This window comes from Myiozetetes cayanensis, unplaced genomic scaffold, assembly GCF_022539395.1.
Source record: "Myiozetetes cayanensis isolate MyiCay16 unplaced genomic scaffold, myiCay2020 scf2-11, whole genome shotgun sequence".
Lineage (NCBI taxonomy): Eukaryota > Metazoa > Chordata > Aves > Passeriformes > Tyrannidae > Myiozetetes > Myiozetetes cayanensis.
Window position 1 is genome coordinate 44358005 of NW_026087411.1, and position 18128 is coordinate 44376132.

An 18128-nucleotide genomic window follows, 5' to 3' on the forward strand; every position below is an offset into this window, starting at 1 on the left:
CCTGACTTGCTCTCAGTTGGTGTGCGGGATGCTACAGGTGCCCATAATTCAAGAAGGGGTGAGGCTGTTTGCTTCTACAACCTCTCTGGGCAACCTGTTCCAGCGTGTGATCAGTCACACAGTAAAGGAGTTCTTCCTCATATCAGGTGGAACTTCTGTGCCTCAGTTTCTGCACGTTGCCTCGCGTCCCGGTGGTCGGCACCACCGCGAGGAGCCTGGCTCCATCCTCTTGGCACCCTCTCCAGCCAAGAGGATGGAGCCAGGCTCCTCGCGGTGGTGCCGACCACCGGGACACGAGGCAACGGGCAGAAACTGAGGCACACCAAGTCCCTCCTGAATACGAGGTGCCCTAACGCGGCCCTGCCGGGGCACTGAACACCCACGGCGCCGTGTCCTGCGTCTGCCCAGAGGGCTTTATTTAACCACCAGCTCGCACCACCGCGCTCATGCAGGCTGAAAAACCCTTCTTCCTCCCCACTGCCCCCGCCGGGGGCTGCAGAGGGGCCCACCCCGCTCCAGGCGGCTCCCACGCCCGTCCCACCCGGGCTCCCGGGAGCGCCGCCCGGGAACCTCCCACAGCGGGGCGGCCGCCCCAGCGCGCAGGCGCGGCCCGTCACTTCCAGGCTGGGCCGGGGGCCGGAGGGGGAGCGGCCTCTGTCCCGTCCCGTCCCGTCCCGTCCCGTCCCGTTCCCCGGCGTGGCCCGGCCCGACCGGAGGGAGGGAGGGCCGGCATGGAGAAGCTGCGGCGGGTGCTGGCCGGGCAGGACGACGAGGAGCAGGGACTGACGGCGCAGGTACCGCCCGGCGAGGGCCTGTCCTCCCTGCCCCCTCCCCGAAAAGTTTTCTGCGTGCGCCGAAGGACGGGGGGCTGTGGGCACCAAGGCCTGGGCGGTGTATGAGTTTTGGCAGATTCCTGTCGTGTGAAGCTTTTTTGTTCTGTTGGTGGCTTGGGGTCATTAGGTTTTGTTTTGTCAGGTCTGGCTTTGAGGTGGCGGGGTCTCCTTGTGTCGTGTGTGCTCCTGCTGCCCGGCCTTGGTGCTCGATCAGTCAGACAACAGATTTTCGTTCTAAAGAAGGGTCTGGTTGTGCTCTAGGACGACCCTGCTTAAGCAAGGGGTTTGGACCAAATCGCCGCCCACTGTGGTCCCTTCTTCCAACCTGACCCCTTCTGTGATTCTGTGTAAATTGCTTCTCCATTTCCTTGTGCCTTTGAATTTGCAAAAGCAAAGAAAGGTTTTCTTCAGACAAAGATCGTTTTGTGTATGTTGTGCTGAAGTTACTTTTTGCGCCATACTCCTCAAGTACAACTTAACTTGCGTATTTCCTTCCCGCTATCTTCCTCATCTCTTTGTTTCAGTTTTACTGCGTTTGAACACCGCACATTCCTGAGAATTAATCTCTAGGCTGAAGCAAAACTGAGCATACTTACAAAGAACCATTTATTCCATCAGCTCCCTCTTAATCGGTGTGACTGCAGGTCAGAGTGCCCCACATCAAGGAATATCTCGATACTGCTTGCTGCAGGGTGCTGGAGCGTAGTGGAGGAAGCAGGAATGTAGAGCAGCCTGTGTCTGACAGCAGCTAGCAAACCGTGGTGAACCTGCACAGCCTGAGCAGAGCTGGCATAATACTGGTCCTAGCAGCTCGCTGTTGACATGCTTCATTTGGTTTTGCACTGAGTTGCTGCTGGTCTTCAAGGTTTAAGAACTTGGCCTCTTTGCCACAGTAAAACAGCTAAATTTTGTCCACACCTAATTCTGGAAGCAGTGTAGAATCTGCGCTTTCACATCAGAACTGGCTGCCAGCATTTGGGAGGGATTCTTCACCTTCTGGTCTTGTCTCAAGATTATCAAACAAATACTTACATTTCCATTAATCTCAACTCAGTTCCAAGAGAATTAATTAATCTGCCACTACTAGGCACATTTCATGTGAGGCCTGTTAGTGAGACAGAGGTTGATGCTGTAATGTTTAAAGCAATGATCAGCAGATAAAAGCCTACATCCCTAATATTTTTATATTTGAGGTATATATGCTGAGGAGAGAACTGAGCTAATAGTGTGTTACTTGTTAAATGTCAGTAATTAAATTATATATGATTTCACTGTAGCATGTAATGATAGTGTTATAGCCAGAGAAGACTTTAAGTAATAAAAGATGTGCCTATATTTAAAGCCTGTCCAGTACCTGATAGAAGAAAACATATAAATATGTCTTTGGCATAACCAGAAAGATCTTTAAAAAAAAAAAAAAAAAAAAAAAAAAGAAAGAGAAAGAAAAAAATCAAGTGCTTAGGCAATTTCTCATCTGTAGGTTCCTCTCAAAGTAGCAATGTGTTTGTAAAACACTGGAAATCAAGCCTCTTTTTAGTGAGAAAATTCATACGTGACATTCACTAAAGCTATAACTGAATGGTGCTGACTATTTTTAAAATGTGTGTAGTAGAACAGAAAAGTATAAGCACCCATGAAGAGAAGAACACTTTTTAAGAGGTAAGGTTGTGAAAGAAAGTATAAGGTTATGCATTTTGTGTGTAAAATCTTCAACTGTTGTAGTGATCTTTCTGGAACTGCGTCATGTGTTTAGTTAAAAACAATGACCCTCTCTTTGGAATAGCTGACACTTGTGTAATAGCTATCATATGGTTCATGTCTATAGATATCTCTGTGTTTTTCTCCTTGATTTTTACAGAACCATTAGCATGAAGGCAGTAGAAATTCCTGCTAAGTAGAAGAAAAGTATATAATGAAACAACTGTCTTATGATTCACTGGAGTTCTGTACTTTCTAAACCAACTCTTGTTTCTTGCTGCAGTTAGATCCATTACTCTAAATATATTATAGAAAATGAATTAAAGGGATTCATTATCAAAAAAGATCAGTAATAAATTGTAAGTATGCCAGTGTACTGATGATGTCAGGACAACATTATGCTTTTTAGTTTTATCAATACCAAAACTAAAATAAAATCAGTCCATGTGATGCATTGGCTAAGTTTCATGTCAGCTGACAGCTGCTTAAAGCATTCAACAAGATTTCAGCAAGGAGGAATAGACCAGATATTTACATTTCTTATATTTAACTCTCTGGTGATAACATAAATATATATAACGAAGTCTGTTAGGGAAAGATGAAAATATCTCTTTAAATATTTAAAAAATATTTCTTAGAAACTCAATTCGGCAATTTACACAACATTTGTTTGATTTTTCTCCATTGCTTGCATAATCTTAAATTTACCACCAAGAAAAGATGTAGTTGCTAATAATAAAGTTCTAGAATATTTCTTAAAACTTGTAAAATAAAATGTTTCTGCTTTTCTATTTGCCCACATGGAAAACTTTTATATGATCATTAATATATGGAGGGAGCTTAGGTAGATGTTCAGAACCACAAGAAGTATTTTTGATTAGAGGCAGCCTTGCAGATTATTATTCATTTTGTTTACTGTGCAAACTGTTCAGCAAAGATGGTGTTACCCCGTCACTTGCAGCTTGTGTATCGGACTATTGCAAGACTGTTCCTTATGATTCAGGAAGTCTCCCTTACAGATTCCAGTTTCCACTTAGGTTTCCTCTTAGTTTCTGGATGTCTTGGTCATTTCTTTGACACAGTATTAGCTTGAAATAACCAGTGAATAAAAATCTTTGCTTCTTGCCCAGGAGATTGGCATTAAAGCTTAGCTACAGAAAACTAAGGATTACCATTTGCTGATTTCAGTTTCTTTTTTCTTTTCTTCTTAGAAACAAGCTGATAACAGTACAGCAAGAGGGGTGTGTTTTACAGGAACTCCCTTGCCACCACTACTGTCTAGTTCTCCATATGAATCTTTCCCCAGATATGGAACTTGCCTGGCAATTTTTTCAGTCTTTTAAGTAAAAGCTTCTGCTAATGCTAATATCACAGACTGCAATGTCAACTCTTTTTATCTGAAATCTGGGATTAGCTGTACGGTTTATGTCAGACACAGGAAAAAAAGATCCTAATCACCCTCGCATTGTTTGCTGCTTGTGTTGCAGGGTCAGCTTAGACTTACTTATTCATAAGGTTCCGTTTCATAGTCTCTGAGAAGCTAAACTGTTACTTCAGGATGTCTCGTGGTCCCTCGTATAGACATTACTGCTCCTGCAGCACGTGTGGCAGAATAGACACACGCTGTGACAGGTCCTCAGCTTTTACAGATTATAGCCTGGCACTTTAGCACAAGCTGATGTCTGTGGTTTACGTAGCTGAGCTATGTACCTGTCACTCAACTTTTCCAGCAAGTTCCATTGCTTCCATGAAACCTCAGAAGTATTAATCATAGAATTTCCTGAGTTAGAAGAGACGCACAAGAATCACTGAGTCCAACTCCTGGCCCTGCACAGGACATCCCCAAGAATCACACCATGTGCCTGAGAGCATTGTCCAAATGCATCTTGAACTCTGTCAACTTCACCCATCCTCTGGGTGAAGAACCTTTTCTTAATATCCAACCTAAACCTCCCCTGACACAACTTCAGGCCGTTCCCTTGGGTCCTGTCACTGGTCACCACAGAGAAGAGATCAGTGTCTACCCCTCCACTTCCCCTCATGAGGAAGCTGTAGACTGCAATGGAGTATCCCCTCAGACTCCTCTAAGAGATACTCCTAGGTATCAGGGACTAAGAAAATGCGTCTCTAGTTTCAGGATTTCAAACACTGCATCATCTAGGTTCAGCTTCACCACATAAATGGTGACGGCATTGGGAATGGTTGGACGATTAGCCTTCATTTTAATGCCAATTAATTTATTATTACAGAGGATGCTATGTTGTGGTGCTCTGGCAGCCCTCATGCCACAGCCTGTCTTCCTGTAGCTCATGTGCATGTATTGTCAATCTAAGTTTTTAAGAAATAAATCCATAAAATATATCAAACTAGTTTTAAAATCATATTTTAAATCTTGTGGCATTTTTTGCTTCAAGCCCTTGTACGGTTCTCTTGTTTCTTGTATTTGTATTTTTTTCAACTCAACTGTTAGGGATTTAGATGAAGATAAAGCTGTTTACAAATTTATATGAAGAATGAAATTTCCTGTTAGTAATTTCAGGAGCACCGTAGATATTAAGATTAGAGGTAGAATATTGGTAAGTGGCAGCAATGTGCCTGATACACCTGAATAAATGATTTATCTTCATCCTTTATGTGCTTTCTAGGCAATCTGAAATGTGTATGTTGGGTTTACTGATAGTCTTGGCCTCTCCACACTTCATTTCTGAGCAGGGATGGAAAGGATTTTTACTCCTTTTTTTCTATGTGTGTGCTTGTGATCAGTTGCCTGAATAGGTGTAACTAAAAGTGTGATTGAAGTGGATATCTTCAGCTATGTCCTGTGTGCTCCTCCTACACTTTGTACATGTGTAGGACTGTGACTATCAAATATGATTTCCAATACTAAACCATCTTTCAGTTACTGTTTTTGTCTGTTTCCTTAATGCATACATAAGGATAAAGTGTTGGACCTAACAAGGTAAGCTGCATCTTCTGACCTTTGAGAAGTTCTGTCTTAATTGCTGAACACAGAGAAGAGGAAAGAAAACTCAGAACCATAGGGTATCCCAGCTCTGTGTCTGCTCAGGCAGTAAGCCGGTGTAAAAGATTATTTTTACTACTCTAGTCCCCCTTCTTAAAAAAGTATTCCAAGTATTTAATTTTATTAAATAAGATGACTCATTTTTTTATAAAAGTTTATAAAGAAAATAGTTCCAGCTGTTCCTTGTTGACATATATTCAGATGATGATTCATCCCAACACATATACATGTGCTTTTCCTGTGGCACTTTTTTTTATTAAACTAGATATGGATTCTTCATTTGTACAGATGTGAAATTGTTCTAAGTAGTAATCAAATTTCATTGGTCCATTTACCACTGCCTGAAAGAGAAATTTCTCCAGAGAGTAGGAGAAACATCATACCTAACTTGTATATTTGGTTAATAAAACTTGATTAAAATATCTGTAGACTAGATAACAAGAGGGCAAGTTTGCTTGTGTCATCTGAACAGATAGGAAAGTTGGCTTTTTATAATCATCTGATGTAAGCTGAGGCAATGCTTCACTTAATAGGCCAGTTTAGAATAGAAAGTATATTTAATTGTAGTGACCTGGAGTAAGCTGAAATACATTGTTCTTACAGCATGGGTGGGGAAGATGACCTGAGCATATTAACAAATCACTGCTGCTGAAGGAGACTGTTCTACCAGCTCTGTGGCCCTGCCTCTTTCTTTACATCAGCACTGTGGCTTTTCTGACAGCTTGAAGAGCTGATTTGGCTCATTAGGACTAAGTCATCAGAATAGAAGGAACACTAGTCCTTTTCCCACGTTGTGAGTTGTGTCACCTAGTTCAGCTCATTAGGGGAGTCTTACAGGTTCTGGAGTCACTCTGGAGAAGGAGGAAGTAAAATAATCTCTTTCAGCAGGTTAGCTGTCTGATGAGACAAGCTTTGTGTTAATCTGCTTACACCTTCACCCTGTAAGGAACAGTAATTGAAGCAGAGTCATAATGCTTGTGGTGGATACTGGTAATAGTATGTTCAAGGGATCATGTCTAGTAACAGGAAAAGGAAGTAATATTCATAGGAACCTACATGTTGTTGTGCTGCACAAATAGATATATTCCACTGCAAATTGCTAGAAGGTTCATCCATTCTTTTGCTTTGGTACAATTGTGATAATTTTCACTTGAATGGTAAAAAGAAAGTGTTTGAAAGTGGGGTAGTATTGCTTGAATGCCAGGATATACCTTCATGAGTTTTGTCCTTTTTGTTTGTTTTGGAAGTATGTTTCCAGATTGCTAATAAAATTTTGCACTGTGAAAGAATTAATATGCAAGTGTCTGTTAAGGTAAAATGACTGCTTCTGGCTAAACAAATATTTTGTTTGAAATTAAGGACTTCAGTGTTAAAGGAAAAATTTCCTTTAGATTGTTCAAAACTGACTTTGTAATATCCTCTTTTTTCCCCTCTCTTCCTGTTAAGGTCCTTGATGCCTCAACACTCAGCTTTGGTACTCGAGTCAGATGGTTTGCCATATGCTTTGTTGCTGGCATCGTGTGCTCTTTTCTTGTAAGTAAAGAGTGGATTTTTCCCTGTGCTTTACTACTGTTCTACAGTAGAACTTCATTCATATTCACACTTTATATGTGATTCTGTGTTTGCTTTATTCTGTATTCTGAATTTTTTATCCATAAATTTACCTGGACATTAAATGTATTATTGGCATGTAGGGCTGTTGCTCTCTAAATTACAATTTTACCATTTTTCTTCCACTCACAGCAGAGAGCATTATTATTGTAGTATCATAGATTTTCTTACTAAAAGGTTTGAAGACTGACAAAATGTAGATTTGTTACTGGTGTACTAGGGGTGTGTACCCATCTTATTTTTATTCCCTTCAATAAAAGGGGAAAAGAGGCTAGGCTTGAAAGGTTTCTAAAGGGTGAAGAAACCACAAGTGTAACCTATCACACCTAACAAATCAATAGGTGATAACTGTGGTACTATATTGACATTTGAAAATCCTGCTGCATTCCTGGTGTTCTTAGAGTCAGCAAATCATTTATTCGTTCTTGAACTTGAGGGGCTGGCAGGAGTCTCAAGCCTGCAGTTAAAAGTTGAGATCTGTTAATTGTTTTGGTTAATCACAATCTGGCACTCTTACCTGTGAGAAATTTTATTTAAATAGTAATCAGATCAATAAAGGAAATAGAGAGTGGTATTTTCCATATTGATATCTATGCCAAGTACGGTGACATCTCTGGCCACATACTTGTGTTGGAGAGGGAGCAAGTTCTAGGGAGGGAGCTCAAGATTGGATAGCCCTTTTTTAGGTTTGGTTGAATCCCTCTCCCTGACATTAACACCCCCCCCCCCCTATTTAACCAGTATAATCACAAATTTTACTATACACCACATTTGTGCTTTAACATCTATTTCTGGGCATGTTAACATCACTGATTTTGCTGCTTTTTTTTTTTTCTTAGTATTTAAACTTTGTGTCTGTTCTGTATCCCATGGTGTAATACTATGAAACAGCAGATAAAGGGCTTTTGGATCTTGGTTTCTTAAAGCTTCCTTGAATTATCTTGAGCGTGGTAACAGTCAAAACTCTGAGTAGTGTGTTTGTGAACCTCACGTCTTGTAGAATTTAGCTTCCTAGCTAAGCTTTTCCACATAAGAGAGACCTGTCAACTCCACCTTCTTTTCATTCCGATTATGGACCTTTTGGTAAATTTTTTAAGTTCTTGGCCGATGAAAATTGAAGGTGGTGTTTTTTCTTTAATCAAATCTTTGCAAAGTGGCTGTAGCTTTCATTGTAGAATAGAGCTACACTCTTTTCTTTCAGCTTTCCATAGCTACTTCTACTGTGCAAACTGACACCACAGATTTGCACTAAAATTGCAATTGGGTAGAATATAGTTGCCTTTTTTTTTTTTTTTCCCCCCAGGACACAGTGTCCACATCACAGCTTGTTTTGCTTCTAGCTTAGGCTCCATTTAGGCTCTAACAGGCTGAGAAGATTGGGGTTGTTCAGCCTGGAGAAGAGAAGGTTGCATGGAGACCTCATAGCAGCTTTCCAGTATCTGAAAGGGGCCTGCAAGGAAGTTAGGGAGGGACTCTTCATCAGGAACTGTAGTGATACAATAAGGAGTGATGGGTACAAACTGAAAGTGGGGACATTTAGGTTAGATATATGGAAGAAATTCTTTAGTATGAAGTGCTGAAACAGGTTGCCCAGGGATGTGGTGGATGCCACAAGGCTGGGTTGGATGGGGCATCGAGCAACTCAGTCCAGTGGGAGGTGTCCCTGCCCGTGGCAGGGGGGTTGTAACTAGGTGATCTTTGAGGTCCTTCTAACCCAAACCATTCTATGATTCCATTTCTCTCTGATCATCATAGGTAACTGTAATCAGCAGAAGGGTTTGGATTTTTTTGTGTTTAGTGGAAATAAGAGATGTCTGGAAGTAAGTGTTCTAAAATGTTTCTAGTCAGCCTTAGTGTGTATTAGACTACAGAACCAGATGGTAGATTGGAGGAGGAGATGGTGAATATTAGTGGAGTTTTAAGACATTTTATCCTTTGTGTGTGGAGGTGCAGGATGTACAGTGGGGCACTGTAACAAAACTGAAAGTGCTGTAAATAGCATATAACCAGTACAAGTAACTGTGTTAAACAATATAAACAAATATTGCCTAGTTGTAAAGATATTGTGAAGTACGGTAAACCAACACGTTGTTTTGCCAGTAGGTGGCAGTAGAAGTATGATGAGTAGTGACTGCTGCAGCTCTGAGAGCAGAGTACTCTGCTAGCGTTAGGTCAGAATGATGCTCTTCGTAGTCTGAAAATATATTTATAGACTATAAAATCTAAAAAATTGCAATTAACTAATTGCAAACATATAAATAACCTGTCTTTTATAGGGAACAGCATTGCTATGGCTCCCAAACGGGATCAAACTTTTTGCAGTGTTCTACACCCTGGGAAATATTGCTGCGTTAGCCAGGTACGATTTCTTAGTTATGGTTCTTAGAAGAGTACCCTCCTTTTCATCTACATTTCCATTTGCTTTTGCTCTAGAATGGTGTCTGTTTATGTTGTGTATAAACAACATTGTTTTCATATTGAAATGATAATATAAAAACTTGTTTATTTAACAGATTTAACACTGTCATAATTGTTGACTATTAGTTATCTTACATGCTTGTTTTGTGGACACATCACAACTGCTATCTGAAGTATGAGTAACAAATTGCTGATTGCATGCTTTATACTTCTTACAGCTACGTCCTTCTGCCAGGTGCAGAAGTGCCTCAGTTTTAGGGACAAGGTGGTAGTATGACCATTGTGTGGATGCTTTCTTATTGCAAGGAGCTTTTTGCTTTTAACAGAGAGATCATCCTGTTTCTCTCTCAAGAGAAAATTCTTTGAAAAGGAGATGTTCAGGAAATCCTTGTTTTGATTGTAAGGCCAAAAGCAGAACCTAAAAATCATCCACAGTGTATTTTTAAACAATTTAATTCTTTGAAGTATTCCATATAACAGTCTTAAAAGATTTGCAGAAGGGAACTCTTAGGATCAAAAAATTTTCTTTCACAGTTTGAAAAACATGTGAGAAACAATGTCCATGCAGTATTTTCAGTTTCTGTTTGTCCTCCTTCTTTTATTACCTTAGTATAGTTGAAGCATGGTCATGGGGCTCAAACCCCGTGGAGTCTGGTCTTGACTTTCCTGGATTCTATTACTTTAGTCAAATGACTTAATTCTTGAATCAAAGCATTGTTAATCTGTTAAAGCTCTGGTCATGTGACATTAACATTTGAGAAATGTGAAGATGTACTGCTTTTCCTCAACAAATTTGTTAGGAGACAAAAATTTCTATACTGAAATCAAATCTCATTTGTAGAACAATTACAACTCATACTCAAACAGAACAAAAAATCAATACCGGAGGTAAGCAAAGCTGAGTGTTTCCCATTCATTTGTTTTGTTTTTTTTTTTTCTCTCCTATTAGTACATGTTTCCTGATGGGGCCACTGAAGCAATTGAAAGCAATGTTTGATCCAAAACGATTAATAGCTACAATTGTGATGCTGGTAAATATACTATCTTTGCTTCCTTTTATTAAAAAGTTTTCCTTTAGCCTCAGAGCTAAATTTGAAGCTTTTCTAAAGGGAGGTTATTTCTTTGTACTGAGAAATAACAGTTAAGCTGTTTAGCTCTATATGTCATAGAAATTATCTAGCTCCTTTCTATGAGCCTGTGTTTTTGTTGCTTATGGGGTTTTTTTAATTAATCATTTGGAGTGAAATGTTCTTTTTACTGAATAATTGTTACGAAATGCTAATAGTAGGTTGATTATTTTTAATTTATTTTCTAAAATAAAATTTAAAAAATTTCTAAAATAAATTTTAAATAAATATAATTAAATTAAAAATAAAATTTAAATTCAATAAAAAATAAATTTTAATTTATTGTATAAAATAAATTTACTTCAAGAACAAGGCGAGAGAGAGACATTTTAGCTACTGTGAAAAGTCAGTGGTCACCCAAGTGTAGCTTGACAGTTGTTTGTTGGCTGCAGCTCTGTCTGTAAAGGTTAGTGGTTCAGCGCTTTCAAAGCAATGGAGAAAAATAATTTATTTCCCCCAGAGTGTGGGAAGTCACATGTTCAGCTTCATGATTCTCCATTGTGACATCCCTGGCTCCTTTACTTCCATGACCATTATTTCTTCTTTCAGGGGGATGGAAAAAACTCCCCATCCCCAATGTCAGAATTCCTATCCCAAAGCTCTATATTAGGTACTTCAAAACAAGTTTTCTGCCCTTCTTGCTCCTCTGTTGTTTTGTATTTAATTTCTCTCTTGTTCCTCCTGATTAGTTTCAACTTTTATTTTTTAAATGTAGTTGTCTATTCTTATTCTCCCTATCATACAACTTTTTTTCTACTTGATTAGAGCTGATGTGGGTGCAAATTTTTTCTGAATGGCTTTCATATGGGTATGTCCTCTCGCATACCGATATTAAAAAAAAAAAAAAAGAATCTTATTTAGGAAGCTCGTGTTTGCCCATATCTTTTGGGAAAGTCACGTGATCCTTAGCTTGCACTCCGAGCTTGGTTTGGTTTGGTTTGGGGTTTTTTTGTTTTGTTTTGCCATCTTTTACAACCAAGTTACAAGTCCTAGGGAAGCTAAGTTTCATAGGTCTGCAGTAAAAATGTCCAAGGATATCTCCAGCTCTCTAAGAGTCTGTGTTTGCTGAGCATGAATTCTGCAACACTTTACAGCTGTGGGCTTTTTTCTGGTGAAACTGAGAGCCTAAGCCAGACCCTTAAAAACAGCAGGCACCAAAATAATTTTGCTCTGATGATCCTGTTATCCATGATGCTCAGATATGGTGACAAAGACAATAACTTGCTTTGAAGGCTGTAGAAACAATACACATCAGGGAAATGGAAAGAGAAAAGAGAGTAGAGAAAACACCACAGACCTTCCTAGCTGTGCAAAGGAGCTACCAACAAGGTTTGGAAAAGATGGAATGAAAGGTTTCACCGAATAGTGAACATGAACACTGGATGAGAGCTAAGACTGTTAGAATAGAAAATTTCAGTAAAACGGAGAAGAACTGGAAAATTTACAAAGTTTTGAAAACTTTTTATGCATTTGACTATTTTAATCCCCATCCTCACACAAAGCTAGAGTTGTAGGCAGTTCAGGAATCACAAACACGTTTGGAAAATTTCAAGAGTCTGTTATGTTTCTTTCAATAGAAAACCAACAAATTTTTTTCAGTGAAAATGAATTTAAAGGTTTTTCTGGTTTCTGCTATGTGCAATGACAAATGGAGGAAGCCAGATGAGATTTAGTGGAAAAGTTCAAATTGATGATTAAGCTTCAACGAATGGCTGTGATTACTTGGCATAGTAAACCAAATATATCATTGTAATGATCCTTAAAAGTATAGCAGTACCTTGAACAAAGCTTCACATGAGCATTTTCACTGTGTCTGAGCCAGCTGCTTCCTAGTGGGCGCTTCATTACTGTCAGAGGATAAAAAAGCACTGGCAGATGAAGTATAGCCTCTGTTTGCCAGATACTGTAATGGTGAATGGATGTTTTTAATAATGGGTTGTTTGTAGTGATGCACATACCTTTCTTGTCAGAGATGGTTGTTACGAATACTAGATTCAAAATGATAATATGTACTGAAATAATAGAGTAGCAGCTCCCAGACTGGTTGCTTTCAATCAAGCTTTATCATCTAACCCCACCTCTTAATAGACCTACACATAAGGCTACATACACCTGGTTATACTCCTCCTGGTTCTTGAAGTCAATTTCTTACTCCTTTTTCTTCCAAGACTTGTCTTGTCCCAGCCCTCCTGGCCTTCCGTATCTCATACTGTGCTTTGGAAAACACACTTTACATGGAGTTCAACATGATAGTCACTGTGTGACAGGCTTTAGCTCTGTGTGTTTCATAAGTGAATTCTGAAAATGCTGGTTGCCCATTTCAAACATGAGAACAGTTACTGTATTTGCTTTGCTGTGTATTTGAGTATTCATTCTGGGGTTTTTTGTCTCTCCTTTCATCTCACCCCAGCTTTGCCTACTATTGACTCTATGTGCTGTATTCTGGGTAAGTGAGAACACTTTATTCCTCTAAAAAGCAATCTATCTTCATTAGTTTATTAATTGTATTGTGTATAGTTCAATTGTGGAGGAAAGATGAGCTTTGTGTGTGGTGTTTCTGTTGTCAGGTGCAGTTTAGTTTAGGTGGAGTGATGAGTCTGCTGGCTGTAAAATCAAACGCACCCTTCCACCTGCTTGTGATGTAGATGAGAATACAAAAGCTAGAGCTTCAGGTTCAGTCTGCAGACCTCTGGAATAAAAACTAAGAAAAGCAAGTTAAAATATTGTTTCATTTCAGTGATGTCAGAAAATATCAGAGAATATGTAGTGGTCTTCAGAAGCCATGGCTGCAGAATATTAAGCTGATTAAGACAACAGCAGAACAAGTACCTTCAAGCATTTTGATTGAAAACTGGCTGTACCTACATGCCACAGAAGTAAATATGTTGTTGGACATATTCATATGGAATGAACTTCCATATTTGCAGAAGTACAGTCTCATGAGAGAGTGGTAGCACTGATGCTGTTAAGTGTTTTCAAAGCTAGAAAAGGTTTTCATAGCATGATGCTAATGAAGTGATGGATGAAACAAATGGAGAGTTGTTAGAGAGAGGAAAGAAGTAGCAAATTAAGATGATTTAGGCATTGTCAGTTAACTCAATTTTTGATTGAACAGACTGTTCCAATTGTTTACAGTATAGAATGGTGCAAAATGATCTAACTAGCCGTATTTGCTTCATTTTTACTTAGTGGAACAAAAAAGGTTTGGCGATGTTATTCTGCATATTGCAGTTTTTGGCAATGACATGGTAAGATTCTTAAAATTCCTTTTCATTTCTTCTCCCTGTTCCTACACCCTCATGATTATAAACCTATATATACATGCTTTGCAAGTAAGTGTACCCAAATGCCAGCCTCAATCTGTTCTTCTAAGATAGGTTGTGTAACTCCAACAAAATCTATATTCAATCGTCTTGCAGAAATGACAATTTTAAGTATATTCTGCAATGTGTGAACTTATCTGAAGCCTTATAAAAGGAATACATTGCAAAAAGGTTCTCATGCCTTTTCTGTATTGTGAAAGTAACAGTATAAGCGTATGTTCTGCGCATCTCTCTCTTTTTTGAGTTCTATTTTTTCATTTTTGAAGTGAAAGAAACTAAACATTTTCATCCTGCCTCAAGAATACACAGCAGCACTGGGTGAAGAGTGGGTGGATGTGAGAGGGTAAATTTAGTGCGGCAGGTACTATGATGACCACCCAAATTCACTCGGGCAAGGCTTGGCAATGTGTGAGTGAAGGTGAATGCCTGAAATCCTGGCAGAACTTTTGGAAGTTACCTCTTTCTCCATAGATACATACTTTGTCTCTTTGTCCCAGGTGAATTACTTGGTGCTAACTGTCAGGCGACCCAAGGTGACCACAGTTCTTGTTTGAACTTGCCCTGAATACACAGAGCCTGTCTATGCTGAACTTGGGTTTGAGGACAAGTAACTGGACTGTTGGGCATTGTGCTATGCCCAGGCAAATGCTTGGTATTAGATAGAGCTAACTCAGACTGTGTTCTGCATGTTTTCAACAGACAGTTCGCATTTGTTAAGTGTCCTACAGTTTGATCAGGCTGGGCATGAGAACAAAACACCTCCTGGAGGCTTGTGAGAAGCAAGTTTCAGAGGACAATAGAGTTATCAGCTGTTGGAGTGTCACAGTTGTGGCATATTGTTCATACTACAGCATATATCTCTATTTAGAGTTACATAAATATTAGATGTATATTTGCATAGTAATTCAGATTCTCTTTAAAGCTGGAAAAAAGTTGTCTCTATCATCGTGAATAGTTTTTCCAGAAGCATTCTTTTTGGGTCTGGTGATAATAAATCTTGGTTTTTTAAGTTCACGTGCATTAGAAAGTATAAACTACGTTAAAAAAAAAAACAACAAGGAGAAGTAAACCACCAAATCCTTGTCAGTATGTTTAGTTCTTATCCAAATATGTAATCTTTTCTCAGGTAAGCATTAAATGGGATAGGTAATCTTGTTTAAAGTTGTGTTACAACAGGTTGCTTTTATTAATGCTGGATTATAGTGAAATAATTCAGCTCAAGGAGATACATAAACACTCTGCAAATATATTTTTTTCCTCTTTTTTTCAGGTATAGTCTGTCATATATTCCTTTTGCAAGGTGAGTCTGCATAATTTTCATCTTAACAAAAGTCAATTACCTTTAGGCTGGGAAGAAAGTATGTGAGAAGAACATAACATCCTTCCTTTCCTTTTTAATTTTTGGAAAATGACATAGCTTAACTCAAAACTAATGCTTAATACAAACTTCAAATACAAATAAAGTGCACAGTAATTATCTTGGATAAATTTCCCTCTAGTTTTCATCACTGAAAAAAAAATCTTGTTTAAGTTATCCAGTAATTTAAAAATACAGTGATACAATAGTGACTTTTATGGTATTAAAGTCAACTTACAGATTTGAGGTCTTAGTTAAAAGCAAATGAACGACATAGTTTCAGCTACTAAGTCTACTTCTGAATTCCTCCATCATTTTTGGGAGAGGCAAAGGCAATGCTTTGTGTTAATTTTCATTTTGGTAAGCTTCTCTTTGTTTTCACTCTCGTGTACAAAAAGGGAATGAAAGCTAGCCAAACACAGAGTGAAAACACATGCAAGTAATCAAATATAAGAACCTATTATAGGAACCTATTTTTTCTAGAATGATTCATGTAAAATGCAGTTTGGTCTTTCAACTGTGTTTATAAAAAACAAACCAACAAGTTTTTTTAAAGCTTCAGATTTCATCTAGGAAGGACTTTTTTTTTTTTTATATAGTAGTTGATAGTTACAGTGGATAAAACACTTTACCTGAACTTAGGCTTCAAATTGTCATCTTCCTATTTCTGACAACCCAAGCTAACCCATTCAGAAGTAGTGTTCTGAATTCTTGCAGTTCCCAGTAGCCAGGAGACAGTCTCAGTAGGCTCCCTCCTCTTCTTTTTTTTAATATTTTTTTTTTAATGTTCTGCTCTTTACAGAAAGCAAGTTGAGCTTCCAGTCACTGTTTGTTTGGTTTGTTTCCCCTACCAATAGTACTTTTAAGTTCTGGGCAGAAAAAGATCTGGTTACATACATCAGTTAATTTCTTTGGGTTTATTTGTCTATTAGATTTTATGAGCCAAAGAATTGGATTTTATACAGGCTACTTTTAGTAATTCAGTGAATTCTTTAAGGATTATTGAGTTCTTTGCTTATGTGGAATGCTATCATAAATTTCTTGGATAGGCTGCCTTTCTTACAGAAACAGTGCTCTAAACCCTGTTAGGTGCCAGAGAACAGTATTATGTCATTTGTATAAAGTATGCATTTCTCTTGCTTTCAGCTATTAATGGTTTACTCTTAAAAACAGTTAACTTGTTCATGGGTTTGTTGGGGGGTTTTGTTGGTTTGTGCTTGGTTTTTTTAGTTAATTGTGGCTCTGGCAAAAAAAGCCCCCTCAAACCAAACCCAAATGAAAACAACAACAAATGCAACAAAACCAAAATCCATACCTACAGTGACTTTAAATAGAGTCACGAAGGTATGTTTCTTCATTTTTCAAACTAACTAACAACAGAATACAAATTCCACTCCTTAGTAAGTTGTTACTTTCTGAGAAAATGAAAAATAAATGAGATTAAAGTGAGTCATGTAAGTATAACAGTCAGAAAACAGCTTATTTTCAATTTAAAAAATACAGCCCTTCAGATCTTTGAAACCTTAAGGCAGCACCAGCTCTCCATCCTACACTGTCAGTATGTGCACTTTAAACCCTTCAGCCTGTGCTTTATTTCCTGCACTGTGATGGTTTTAACTCCAGTGTAGTTTGGACTCAAAGCACCTGCGGCTTGCTGACTGTCTGGATTTGGTGCATTCCTCGGCCATGCCCTTGCTGGCCAGCCTGAATGAAATAAGACTCTGACCTTTGCTAAGCCTCCAAGTTTGCTGCAGAGCAATTCTTAACACAATGTCTGCATTTTAGCATGTGCTGGAATATAAACAGCGTGGGAGACCTGTGTTTCAGGTTGGGCTTGAGCCTTTGCTTTAGTCAGTTCAATAGAGGAGGTCACACACAGATCCTGCATTTAATAAACTATTGATATTTGTCTTTAGTTTCTTTTGTATTTTAATTTTAAATATGTGATGGTTGAGATGTCTATAAAGAAAATAACAAATAACTTTTTTTTTTCTTTTTAAAGGGATGCTGTGATTAAATGCTTCTCATCCTGTCTAGGGTAAATTATAAACAGGAACCACTGTCCACTTTAGAAGCCAACTGTAAATTTTGCTCAGAAAACTATACTTTTCTACTCCTGAAATAACCAGTAACAATTTAGTATTTTCTGTGCCTTTTGGATTTGGAAAGATTAAATAATTTTTACTAGAAAGAGTTTTAAAAATAAATTTTGTGAATTGTTTGTGTTTACCCTGGAACTTCCAGGCTTTTTTTTAACAAAAAAGTACACTGAAATACTTCATGCAGAGTAGTCTTAAAACTACTTTGCATCCAGTAACAGCTTATTTCTCAGTGGAGGCAAGCCCCTATGATCTGGGTAGTATGCATAAAGATTTCATTTACAGTTCTGTCTAAAATTTGCAAGGTGCCATTCATGTTTGTACATTATCCACTGTATGTTTTCCCAAAGACAGAGTTTTATAAACATTGTAAAGATTTGGTAAGTTATAATTAACTTCTCATTTGAAATGTTCTGTACAAGTGCCTTGTGAAAAAAGCTTAATGAGGATATGTGAAAGATCTGTTTAATGCTTGTTGGATTTTATTGAAAAACTGTATTTTAAATGATTTTTTAAACTTTTGTACTTAAATGCTTTTTACTAAAAGAACTTATGGCAAATGTATAAATGAGACTTGTGAAATAAATTCATTTTAAAGGTGCCTAAAATAATTTTCTTTAGGAATCGGCTACAGAGGCTG

At 38.3% G+C, this 18128-nt stretch overlaps 1 protein-coding gene across 1 annotated transcript; it reads left to right on the forward strand.

Moving 5' to 3' along the window:
- Window positions 1-634: 634 nt before the first annotated feature.
- Window positions 635-17993, forward strand: SFT2D1 (SFT2 domain containing 1). The gene is made up of 8 exons (XM_050314643.1): window positions 635-794; window positions 7000-7086; window positions 9441-9523; window positions 10532-10613; window positions 13120-13155; window positions 13899-13957; window positions 15303-15332; window positions 17392-17993. The coding sequence occupies exons 1-8, from the start codon at window positions 732-734 to the stop codon at window positions 17429-17431; spliced, it is 480 nt and encodes a 159-aa protein (XP_050170600.1). The 5' UTR covers window positions 635-731; the 3' UTR covers window positions 17432-17993.
- The last annotated feature ends 135 nt before the right edge of the window (window positions 17994-18128 follow it).

Coding starts and splice junctions, on each gene's coding strand:
- SFT2D1 (XM_050314643.1), top strand. CDS start 732: ATGGAGAAGCTGCGGCGGGTGCTGGCCGGGCAGGACGACGAGGAGCAG. Junction 795..6,999: donor AGCAGGGACTGACGGCGCAG/GTACCGCCCGGC, acceptor CTTCCTGTTAAG/GTCCTTGATGCCTCAACACT. Junction 10,614..13,119: donor TAGCTACAATTGTGATGCTG/GTAAATATACTA, acceptor ATCTCACCCCAG/CTTTGCCTACTATTGACTCT.